Below are 12743 nucleotides of genomic sequence, written 5' to 3'. Positions count from 1 at the left end.
CAGTGAGAGCACGAGAAGCAAGCATTATAGTGTCACAGTAAATGGCTTTCTACCTGCAGCTCCCTCATCTGCTACAGGAATCAGGCAGGTTATGTGAAAGTAGGGAAGTTAATGACCAAAGTACTGATGAAGCAAAACACCATGTTCAGAGTAAAGGGGAAACAGAACTTTCTTGCAGGAGGTGGTGGTGAAGATCAGGCAGGATCACAATAATTTGATCTTGGTAACTGATCTAATAAAGCAGGGTTTGATTCTTATCCATTACTTATTTCTTCATGATTTTTTTTTTCATATGCTGCAGGACAGCTACTGGGATAGCTACATGGCTAATGCAGGGTATCTTGGATGTCTGTATACCTGTCATTTGAGGCATTTGAGAAAGACTTTGAGAAGTCTTTGCATTAGTGAAAAGTTATTCATATAAATGTCTTGTTTCAAGTTTTAGATATTTTTACAAATTTGGACAGATGAAAAAATATCGCTTCCTAATATCCTCAAGCCTGAAGAAATTCTGTCTGTAAGAGTTGAATATTTGTTTCAAGGTATTAAATATTGGATATGTTTTCATGTGTTTTAATTTGTAAAGTACTGTTAAATATTAAAACATTTATTTTCCCTCCATGTATTCTTTCAACTATCCAAAAGAAAGTTCAGAAAGGCATACAATTTAAAACGTGTCCCTATGTAAAGGAGGTGTGAAATAGTAAGTGTTGCAGCTTCTCTGCTTTGCTAATGGGAAACACCAGCAAATGCTCTGTTGTTTTGCTGATATTTTTAGTGCAATACAAAACATGTCCTTGAGAAACAACAGAATATTTATTTTCTGGACTGGGAGACTACGGAGGATTAATGGCTGTGAATTAAACACTTTACTTTTGGGTGAATTTCTGTATCTGTTTATTGGTGCCAAGGTGGGAAACCATAATAAGCAATAGCGTGGTACTTATTTGAAATGTTTTTGTCTTGGAAAGAAAGAAAATTTATTTTTAAAACTTCATTGGCATAGTATTATCATTAGCTGGGATAGATGTGTTTAAAAGGCTGGCAAAAAAGTGCTGGCATTTGGTGATTGCTACTTAAGCAACTGACTCATGGCAAGGATATGCAATGGAATTGATACTTGAGCATAAATTCTCATTATAATCATCACTAGAAGCCAAACTTTGGATTGCAGGTTACTTAAATATGTTACCCTGCTGAAAATAAAGGGGGATGGTCATTTCCGTGCATGCTGTTGTAAAATGTTGCTCCTTGTATATAGATGGGAGAATAGGGAAAATGGGAACAGTGTAAAAATACTGGTGTCTTTATATCATGTTATGGTCATGCTTCTACAGGGGTGTGCATGTAATGAGTTGGGAAGGTGTAAAGGCTGGGGGAGAGAAGGAAATAAGGAGTGTGGAGTCAGCACAGAGTGGAGGGAAAAGCTTGGAGTGCAGAGTGGAAGCTGCGGCACAGCCAGGGAGGGCAATAGAGCAGCTGATATGCGTTTGCAACCAACAAGGGGAAGGAGCTTCCACTGAGGGACAAACTGGCTGCCTAGTCCCGAAATACCCTTCGTTGCTAAAATGCTTCTGCCACTGCCTCAGTTACCTCTAGCAGCTGCCTGCAGTTTTGAGACAGCCCAGTTCAGGGCACCCTTGTTCTCAAGGAGTTCTTCTACGTATGCTAGTAGGAGTGTGTGGGAAGGAAGACAACAGCTGAACTTGGCTAGCATCCGTGTCTTGAGGTAGTTTCTGAGTTGCCAGGTATCAGGGAGTGAAAATGCTTGTCTTGGATAGATGGACTGCTTGTGACAGGAGAAGACTCTCCTTCTGCCACCCCTGAGAGCTGTGTTTGATTCATCTTCTAAAAGTAGTGTCCTGACTCAAAGTACAGCAGTGATTTCATGGTTTAATATAAGACTTGCCTGCTTAACCACCAGCTCATCTGATCCGTACATAGAATTGTTTTGTAGCTGCTTTACGTTGAAATGGCAATACAGTCTTGAGGGACTCATAGGACTTAAGTTTATGTATGTATGTATGTATGTATGTGTGTGTGTGTATGTTTTGGGGATGATTTCTTTACAGATTTGTTTGCAATAGATGACTTGGCTCTTAAAATGGACTGAAATAAACAGTGACAATTGACTTATATAGTATCAGGCACTTCTGGATTGGCAATCTAGTATTTTAATTATATCAATAATTTTGGAGTCCAAAGAACAGAACTATAGTTTAAAGTGTGGGAAAGTAACTATAAATTATATCTTGGCTGTCCATGCTCCTTCAATCACTTCCTGACTATGTTTACTCAGTTTTCAAGCCAAAATGAGCATTTCTTACTGCAAACATTGCAAGCCAATCTTGATCTATAAAATGCAACCTGTTGCTTAGCCAGTAAAAAAAGCTGGACTCCAGAAATGGTCTGGGATTTCTGTTTCTAATCGAGCACGGCATAACTCTTTTATTACTACATCATTGTAGTCTTGTCAATGGGAGTAATTATTTTGCTGGTAACTTTAGCAGATGTGATGCATACTGAAGGCAGGTAGCAATAGTTAAAAATATTCTTGTGGAGACTTTATTTTGGTATATTTCTAATGTAGACTCTGGTGTCACAGAGCTAGGCACCTGAAAGGAGAGGCGAGAGGAACTGGCTGTTAATTTTGCATTGTATAAGCATTTGAAATTATGTGGGGAACCTGTGGACATGAAGGTTTTCAGGTAACGGAAGTGCATTCTGGTCATAGCCCTGTGCTGCCACATTGCTGCTGCTACCCAGGGCAGTCAGGTTAGGAGCAAGCTATGGGGTTGTTTGGGGTTTCTTTTTGTATACATAAGGATTGCTAGAGCCAGAGAAAGGCTTAGGAAAAAAAGAAAAATAGTAAATTTCTATTCTCCTTGTACTATTTGGAGCAGGAAATATGGAATAAGGACCTACCCATCATTGATGCTAACGGAATCCCAGATTGCATCATTCTGCCGTTATTCGCTTAGTAACAGGAGTCTTTTCAAGTATATTGGGCAATAGTCCTGCATTTTACTTTCTTGTGGTGGAGTGCCAGATGTATTGTCATTTGAGATTTATGCCAGCAAAAGCCTGCAGTCGCACATGCTTTGCTCTTTGACCTGCCTCCTCCTTCCTCCCTTTCCTCACCAGTCAGCTGCTGTCCCTCTGCCGCTAATTTACATCCCCAAATGAATGAAACTTAATCCCTAAACCTTAATCCTCTTGAAACCAGCTGAACTTTGTGATCCTATCTTGACTTTGCAGGAGATCTAAAAAAAAAAGAAAAAAAAAAAAAGTTTAAAAATGTGGGGTTTTTTTTCGCTTTTAAAGAGAGTGGCCATCATTTATATTTTGGGGGGGACTTTCTGCAAGCACACTAGCATTTTAGTGATCCGTGTATTTTTCCTTGTTGTTTTATTTTTTTCACATTGAGCATAATCATCTGGGGTTTCTGTTTCAGTTCTGCCTCCTTGCTGTGCAGCTTGGACTCCTGGCAGGGGAATCTGAGGAAAGGGGGTTTCCAAGGAGACCTTGCTCTGATGTATTAATGTGGAGTGGGGACAGCGCACTTTCCCGGCACACTGTTTCACAGACGAGCATAGCAACGAGCGAAAATTTCTCTCGCTCACCCTCTTAAAAAGTAGTGATTTTTACTTCAGGAGCCAGGCAGTGTCTGAATGAGCCGTGCCCTTTCTGTCTATAGGACTCTGTATTGGGATGCTGCCAGCATCTTGTCCCGCAAGATTTCAAGCAGCAGAGGATGCTTGTCCTATTTGACTGCAGTAGGGTTTACATTTCTTCTCTTATGCTACATTGCATGGTCAGTTGGCAATATTCTTCTTGTCTTTTGCCTAGGGGAGTTATCACAACGTTCAAATGTGAATGTAGTACATCTTTGTGAAGTTACTGTTTTTGATCTACAGACAAAATCAGAGCTGACCTGAGAATCATTAGTTTAAATCTCTCTTAATTGGGATGTTGTAGAGTGACAGAGCAGAGAGGGAAGCTCTTCTCAGACAGAGGGTGAAGTGTGTCAGCTGCTGGAGCTCAGTGTGAGTGCAATCCCCTCCTGTAAGTCAGTAGGCAGTTTAGCAAGAAGATTCTTGTGACTGTGGCTGGTACCCCGTCTGCCTGTGCTGCTCTGACTTCTAGGCTGGATTATTGCAACTTTTGCACTTTGGAAAGTTTGGTCAGTACAGAATGTGATTTCTGGCTCACTCATGTGGAGAGAACAGGCTGGGGAACCCTATGGTTCCATATTTAAAGAAACGAACCTTATAAAATGTGCAATGTTTGACTGTGTAACAGAAACGGGAGAGAATTGTACAGCATAGGATTAAATATGGGAATGCTTAAGCAACCAGAAACAATGGGATGTCTTATGAGAGGAAAGGAAAAAAAACCACATAAAACACATAAAAATGGTAGAAATCTCATAGACAAGCATCTTGTTATAATTCCTTGGAAAGACAGTACTCTGCACAGCTGTTAGCCACGTAAAAGAGAAATATGTATGTGCGTATCCAAATGTGAATATTCAGTTACTAATCCAGTTTTCCCAAATACTTGGAATCGAGCTTTCCGCAGTACTTGTTAGCTTAGAAGAAAAAAACAACCCCCCCTTGAGAAACTGTGTTCCAAAACCTTGATTCTCATTAGGAAGCAAAACAACTTTCTTGTGGCTTGAAAATAATAATCATGCTTTGGGTAAAAGTTTTCAAACATATGGCCCATAGAAATACAGGCTTCAGAAAGATTTATCTTTAACAGTACATAAACAATTTATCTTTGCATGTGGAAGATGCATTTTCCCAAAGTGCCATTCCTTGAAAAGTCTTCAATCTCCACCTTCAGATAAGACCCTGCAAGACTCCATTAGAGAATGTATCAAATGGTACAGAGACAGCAGAACGGGGAAGGAAAGACAGGAGTCCTGCCTAAGCTTCTTATCTTGCTAGTGGCACACGAGTGTACTATATAGACTGCTTGATCACAGGGTTTGTGAGGTATTTTTAATAGCTCGGCTGAGTTATGGAGGTGAAAGTATGATTTGTACATTTTGTCAACCATGTAAGCTTTAATCTTACCATTTTGAATATATTTAATGTCTTTTTTTCATTATACATTGGACAAAACCAGAGCTCTATTACAAAGCAACATACATTATCTTGTTTTTTCTTGCTTCTGAGATGCCTAAAGAGAGGAAGAGACATGATCTATTCCAGGTCTGTGAATGAACATGTAAAATATAGTTATCTGACGAGGGCAATGCTATCTTTTCATAAAGACTTTAAGTAGCCAGCCTTTGTGTCACTGCACAATCTTTATGGTTGCAGGAGCTTAGCAGGAAGCTTAGAGACCTTTGCCTGTGTTTTGCTGCTTTTCTCATCAGTGCCTTAATGCCTGCTGATTAAGGGATCATAAATCTCTGTGATATTAGCAGAGGAGTCCATTTCCATAGCAAATGACAACCTTTCCCTGCCTCCTTTTAGCTGTTATCACACACATGCGGCAGCTACTTGTACGTATCATTGTCACACACACTGTATATTCCCTACAATGAATGCTCTCTTCCTGGAAACCTGAACCTCTTACCACTGCTAGAGAGTCGCCTTTACTCTTGAGGTCACCTAACTTGGCAAGTCAGTGAGTTAATGGGCCTGAAAAGATTATCTTAGACCAAAATTGATGTAAACATTCTCATTTCAATGTAGAACGTATGGGCTTGGATGCCTTTCATCTTTCTTCGCACATTCCAGATGTTTGCTTCTTTCCTCTCATCGTATATACATGATGGGATAGATAATGTACTGAGTTCAGATTTATGTCTAGAGCATGATGTGTTTGTACTCCGCTTCATTACACCTTCTTTTTCCCTTTTATTTGGGAAAGGAGAAGTACCTTAAAAGCCTTTTTTTTAATTCAGGTTTGATTTGTTTATTCAGTGCTTTCCAAAAGCGGTCTGGTTAGAGTCCCTCATCTCCTTCATTTCCTCTGCTGTTCTCCTGCAATATATCTCCTCTCAGTCAAGGATGAGACTATGCTGACGTGATTTACTCCTTTGGCTGCTTTGAAAAAGTTCCAGAAGTCAGATCTCACATTTTGATTTGGGAAGGTCTTTGTTGGTTTTTTGTTGTTTTTTTTTTTTTTTTTTCTTGTATTGTTTTGTTTTGTTATTAAATAATATAAAAAGTCACCAACATAAACCAGGTCTTTTGCATGAGGTATTTTGAGAATTAAATGCTAATTTTCCCCCAGGTGATACTCTAATATGCATTCACTATTTAAAATTATGGAGAACATGTTAAAGTTATAATGGGTATTTCAGTTTTTATCCTTCACTGAATGTCAACTGCCCTTAATGGCTATGTGCTGTTAAAAATTTTATTTAGTTTTTGGGTTCAGCCTGAAGGTCTCTGAAGTTGAAATACTGTTAACTTCTGTAGCATAGGGAATATTTTTTTTGTATCATCCATATGTCTTTTATTTTTCCCGAACAGGCACGTTAGGTCTATTAACAAACGTCAGAATCTGCAGACCGCTTACTACTTTTTCCTGATTTTCCAGTCTTGATTATTTGACTGTGAGTCAATCCAGACAGATTTATTTTTTTTTCTCAACTCAAGGGTGATGCAAACACATTTGATGCAAAATCAAAATGTCTACTCAAGTATCAACAAAAGAACAAGGAGGTGTGCTGTGAGCTAAGATACTATTATCATCTGAAAAAATAATTATGGTTATTTCATTCAGTAGTTTAGATTGTTATATATCTTGTTTCTTTTAAATTAGACAATGGTGTTGTCCAATAAAAGATCCATCTATTTGTTATCAGACTTGGAGATGTTTTGCCCACAGCTTTCTTGATTCTGCACTATGCTACCAATTTCTGTTAGTCTAGATTCTGCATACTCTTGTCCTTTCTGTACCTTGCCCTCGCTCCCACCACTGCCCACTCTGGGTAGGGGAAATTTGGCACCTTCTCTCTTCAGTAGCAGGGAATTTTTAACCATTGACCTTGGCATACAGAGTAACTTACTTTCTAGGCATGCAAAGTTCTTGTGAATTACCACGGTGTGTGGCCTTAGTTTACCTGAAACCTGAATATACTTTGCTTTAAACTTAGCCGATGAATTCCAGGGATGTGTTCCTCTCTCTTGAGTTTTAGGAGAAACAAGATTCAAAATTCTTGAAGAACAAGAGATTATTCAAGTTTCTTTGACTTAAAAATACCATATACAAAGGGGTATTGAAACATTCAAGGTCAGGTTGGATGGGGCTCTGAGCAACCTGATCTAGTTGAAGATGTCCCTGTTCATTTCAGGGGGGTTGGACTAAGATGACCTTTAAAGGTACCTTCCAACCCAAACTATTCTATGTATGGGAGGGAGTAGTTGCCTGGCTCCGAGAGGTGGCCAGGGAGGAGACTCCTCTGGGATCTCTGGGTGTGGTTCTGGAGGTGGCCCTCTATCTTACAACGTGAGCTTGAACGGTGCTTGCTATCCAGTGTGATTTGGATCTGTGTATTGCATGCATGCGTATTTACTTATGTATTTATTTGCAGTTGCTTGATTTTAAATCAAGTACCCCAAGTTTGGGGGAATGAACTTGAGATGTGGCTTTGATCATCAGAAAACATTTTATCTCAGGTGCTTTTCTTGTTTTTCCTAGAATCCAGTTGTTCTAAAATGTTGTTCTGGAAGGTCACCATGTGAATTTTGGCATCGCTTGGTGCACAAATTAACTTGAGATAAACTGCTTCAGGATTAAGAGTTCAGTCCTCTGACTGGTGGCATTTGGGAAGGGGTTTGCCAGAGGCCACTGCTCGGCATGGGACAGGCAGGTCCACGAGCCCTCGCTGACCATGCCCCTTCCTAGGTCCCCATCCCATGCTCCTTAGGTTGGCGGCTTGGCCAAACATACAGCAACCTCAGTGCCAGCCAAAGGTCCCCTGCTGTAAAGATGTCTTTAGGTGCTCGATGTAAACAGTTGTCTTAATTCGTCAGTTCCCTTCCGGAATGGCAAAGGGAATTCCCTGCTGGGCTGCAGTGGAGGAGGATCTGTGCATGCACCTTTAAAACACCGATACGTACAACAGAGGAAATCAGGATGTAATTAGTGCTGTTTGTATTAACAGCTATATTGTCAACATACTCTTCCTCTACTCTACTAGTAATCCCACTGTCTTTTGAGTATGGAAAATGGGTAGAGGAAATTTGTCATCTTCATAAAATCATGTGCTTGGGTCTGTAGTGCCCTGGTGCGACGTAGGAGTTGGTAACCTTCCTAGCTCTTCAGAAAACATTATCAAGGCTTTTATCTATATACAGAAAAAATATAACACCCTCAAAAAGTAAAACATTAAGACTAAGAAATAAATAAGTTTTTTAGCTCGTGTGCCACAGTGGTGGATTTTTTCTTACGTATTTTGGGGTTTTACTATATACTTTTGCAAAGATGTGGGGAATGATTGTATGTTTCCTCTTTATATATATTTTTAAAGGATAAATCACCTGTATCATGATAAATCTGTGTATCTATACATGACTGTACAATATACATATATAATTTTTTTAAAAAAAATTTGACCTTCTGAAACATTAAACAATTTTTTTCCTCGTAATTTCTCATAAGAAATAATCTGTCAGACTGAAAGAAATTTACAGTAGGTGAAATTCACAATAAAAGGCACTTGATTATTGTATTTCCCTTGGCAGTTTTCTAAGTGTTTGCAGTGAATTCAGGAATCGCTCTCAACAAAACTATCTACTGTCTGGATCTTGGCTTCTCAGGGCTGTCATTGTAAAGCCGAATTTTTTATCTATTACACTGTTGTGTATGGAAACATATTAAAAATACTCAAAGAAAGGACTCAGTAAATATGATTGTCCACAGAGTGTTATCTTTCATTAATGTTTTTAATTGGTTTTGTGCCTAAATTGTGTGGCTAATTCATTAAATCCTGTTTGATCAAGATTTTAGTAGCCTCCTGTTTGTCTACATGAGCCTTCTGTAAGAGGAGAAGGCAAGCTTTGGATACAGTGCTCTCTAATCCCTTGGCATAGTACTATGCATGTAGCACCCAGCAGAGCCCTCCTCTCCCCGGTATCACATATATCTGTGATAGGGGGTCATTCTCCTGCACTGAGTAAAAGCTTGACAAAAAAGTGAATCACTTTAACAAGTATAAACTCCCACAAAATACCGAGGAGTATTTTGTCTTGTATTTGCTGTGTTTTCCATCACAGTGTGGGAATATAATCTACTAGTGTTCTTATATTCAACACTATACTTTCCCATTCTAGATATAATGAATTAATATTATTTTAAGATAACAAATATAATACTATGTTGCAAGAAACACCAGTTTTAAAATTTTGCTGTGTGCACTTAAAATACTGAAACTGGAATTATGCTAAGGTATAGAGATGACCTTCTCTTGTTTCTCCTGACACTTTAAGTCTTTAAGGATGCCTGTTTACGTGATAAAATGAGATTATAGTATCAGGGGGAGAGTCGGCAAGCCTTTAATGAAAAAAATCAAAACTCATATTTTACTGATTTTAATGTTCCATAGTTGACTTAAGGGTAAAAGCTTGTTTTTTCTTGCTTTACATCGATGTATTTAATTCTGATTTTAAAATTCAGAATTCCGCATCTGGTCTTCTGTATAATAACTTTCATATCGACTTGCTTACATCACCTGAAACATAAAGTCAATGTTGCAGGCATGTATGTAGTTTTACATTATGATATATCCTGTTTCTTTGTCTTAAAATATTTTAACCCAGCTTTTCCTTTCTCCTTTGGCAGGATGACAAGGACTTGGTTCATGAGTTTGTTGTCGCTGAAGGTCTGACTTGCTTAATCAAAGTGGGAGCAGAGGCCGACCAGAATTATCAGAACTACATCCTGAGAGGTAAAGGAAAAGCATCCAAAAGTTGTTTTTATTTCTCTGAAGCTCTCACGGGTCTGCTGCAACTTGCCATGTTAAGTGTCTTGGAATGTGTTTCTCAGTTTGGTCCTGATTCTTGCATGTTATGCAAGAAAATTAAGGGGGGATTAATATGCACCGCTGAGTGGGATGAATTGGAAATTTCAGATATTGATAGTCTCTCCATTGTCCAGCTTTTCTTGTAGATTATACTAAAAATCTGTAATTCTAAGAAAGAAAAGGCATGCCATAAGCTTTTACCAGACAGCACAGAGCAAAATAACTTCTTGGAGTGTGATGAGTAGCTATGGAATAAACAGTGAGATGGTCATATCTTAAGGTCATTTGGCTTGTAGCACTTTTTAGCCATCTGACATTCTGGAGTTAAACAGGTAATCAGAAGTTTACATTCTGTTCTTTGCACTTAAAAGATAACTGGCAAAGGTAGGGTTTGGCGAGTGATGCAGAAAAGGTATGTTACTGGATTAGAAAGCTGACTTACTGTATTGTGGCCCAAATGAATGTGTGCGATTTTCATCTAACCAGGAAACTCAGGCTACAAATTTGGAGAGTTCCTTCAGTATTTTGAGGCTTTATGAGCCAGGGAAGAATGGGCACACCAAGGGATCTTTGCTGCTGGATGATATCATAGTAAATAGAGAGTGCTAATGAATGCATAGTTGTGGTGGATCGCTCATTTGAATTTTCTTAGACTGACGTATATAGCTGTCTGTAAGAATGTCACTTTGATGTATTTAGCTGCCAAAACTCAAACTGCAAATTGAGGAGTAAAACAAATACAAAATAAGGAGAAGGATTTTCTAAGAACCAGAAATGCTAAGTTGTAGAAAGCAAGGATGCAAGTACTAAGTGTGTATTCATGCAAAGAACTTGAAGATTAGACTGCACAAATACCAGCTTTTGGGGGTATAAAAGAAACCAAACCAGTACCACAGAATTATGTTCTATATCAGTAGTTGTGCAGTGATATAAATGTACTTGAATAGTAGCTTTTATGTACTCAAAAGTCTGTTAACCACAATGAAACCAGACAAGGACGCAGAAATATGTGAACAAAAAAGACTTTCTTTGCAGCTGAAAGAAAAGTTTCTGGGAGAAAACTGGCCAGAGATGCCTTCAGAAAATTCAGACTGGAAGGGAAATAAAGGTGCCGTATTGGACAGTCTGGCTGTCAGTCTGGGGGCTTATTCCTTTATCACCTCAGCATTGACCTAGTGTGGCTGGATGACATCTTTGCCCTTCAGTTGGGTTCTGCAGCCAAATATTGAAAACTTAAAACAAGGAAGTCTGATAGGTGTTTACACTACCTGAATATCCGAGTGGCCTCAAAATCTAAACACTGGATAACCCTGCAGCTCTGCTGCTCCAGTGTCTGATAAGGTCCAGGGCACTGGATTGTTTATTTTTCTTCTCTTTCCCCTTTTTTTTTAAACAGGAATGAAATGTTATCTGTCTGTTTTATTAGGATATACCCTAATGCATCCAGAATTCAGGGAGATCAGAGTGGTCTCTTTCTTGGTGTGGCTTCTCTAGTTTTGCTGTGTCTGAGAGCTTGGTGTCTGTGATCCGAAGTTACAGATTTCCCACTGAATTCAATGAATGATAAAACAGAGCCTTATTGCCCATGTCTACGGCATCATACAAAAGGAACTGCAAACTCATCTTGTTGCATTGTTACTAACAAGTGATCAGAGCTTGTTCAAAATAAATATAAAACAAACAAAACAACAACAAAACCTAACCATGTAAAAGTATGTCATAAAGCCAAAAACCTTATTTTAAGAAGATGATTTTAGGGCTTGGTACCTTCTGAAATCAGGGGGGTTTTTTTCCCCTGTTTTGCTGGTGCGTGAAGCTGAAGTTTCTCTCTGGGTAGTGTATCTTAGCATCTTTTACAGCAGTATGATTTGTCTGTGTGATGTGGGGTTTATTTCAGAAACTAAATTGGTCTTGATTGTCTTTCAGGAAGTTCAAAGCTTGTAACAGCTCTGAGATTATGTCAACTGGTTTGCAGTTCCAGGAGCCAGCATGTACTTTCTGAATAGGTCTGCGTGTGCAATGAGATAAAGATAGGCTTGGAAATAAAGTGTAGCCAGACAATCTTATCCAAATACATTGAGAAGGGTGCTGAAAAGAAACATTAAATACGTCATGTAAGAGTGTTTTTGTGGTGTGTTATTTTTGGAAGACCACAGTGATTGGTTGGATTTTTTTTGTGACAGTCGTGTGTGTTATTGCAGTGCTGCATATTACTAAACCTGGAGTACTGGTGAATAGGTGAATAAATTGCACTGGAGATACATCACAGTTAACACTGAGGTGGTCTCGTAAGCTTTAAGATCAGTGTTAAACTATAGAGATTAAAAATAAATTTTAAAAAGCCATCTTTGTCTAGAATTTTTATGCCTTACTGCTGTGCTGTCCTTGTTCTGCAGATCCTTTTGGAGTGGAATATATCCTCCTCCTTTCCACTGCATTTAACCTGAATCATAAAGGGATGGGATTTTTCCTTAGTTCCATGTTCTGGTTGCATTTCTCCAGCACCTTTGGTGTAATTCGCCGTTTTCCTCTTGTGATCCTAACCCAGCTTGCGGGGCTTGTGACAGTAAATGGCAGCTTTAGGTCTGGCGTTGTCTCCTCCGCCCCCAGGGCTCACCCCCGTGGGGTTCCCCATCGTCTTGACTGAGCGGTTTCCGACTTTCTCTTGTGAACTCGTTTGCCTGCACTCTTCAAGAAATAGCCTTGGACTTAGGAGGGAAAATAAGTTGGAAATACATATACGCGTGAGGGTTGT

At 39.1% G+C, this 12743-nt stretch overlaps 1 protein-coding gene across 3 annotated transcripts in view; it reads left to right on the top strand.

The window, feature by feature from the left end:
• FHOD3 (formin homology 2 domain containing 3) overlaps positions 1-12743 on the top strand; it is a 398400-nt gene that overhangs the window by 188709 nt on the left and 196948 nt on the right. For all 3 annotated transcript variants that reach the window (XM_074146889.1, XM_074146891.1, XM_074146890.1), the window contains exon 5: positions 9808-9913. In XM_074146889.1, coding sequence (XP_074002990.1) covers positions 9808-9913 — 106 coding nt within the window. The remainder of the gene's footprint in view (positions 1-9807; positions 9914-12743) is intronic.

This window comes from Numenius arquata, chromosome 4 (assembly GCF_964106895.1).
Source record: "Numenius arquata chromosome 4, bNumArq3.hap1.1, whole genome shotgun sequence".
NCBI lineage: Eukaryota > Metazoa > Chordata > Aves > Charadriiformes > Scolopacidae > Numenius > Numenius arquata.
The sequence above is the reverse complement of the archived record's forward strand: the minus strand, read 5'-3'. Positions and strand labels throughout refer to the sequence as shown.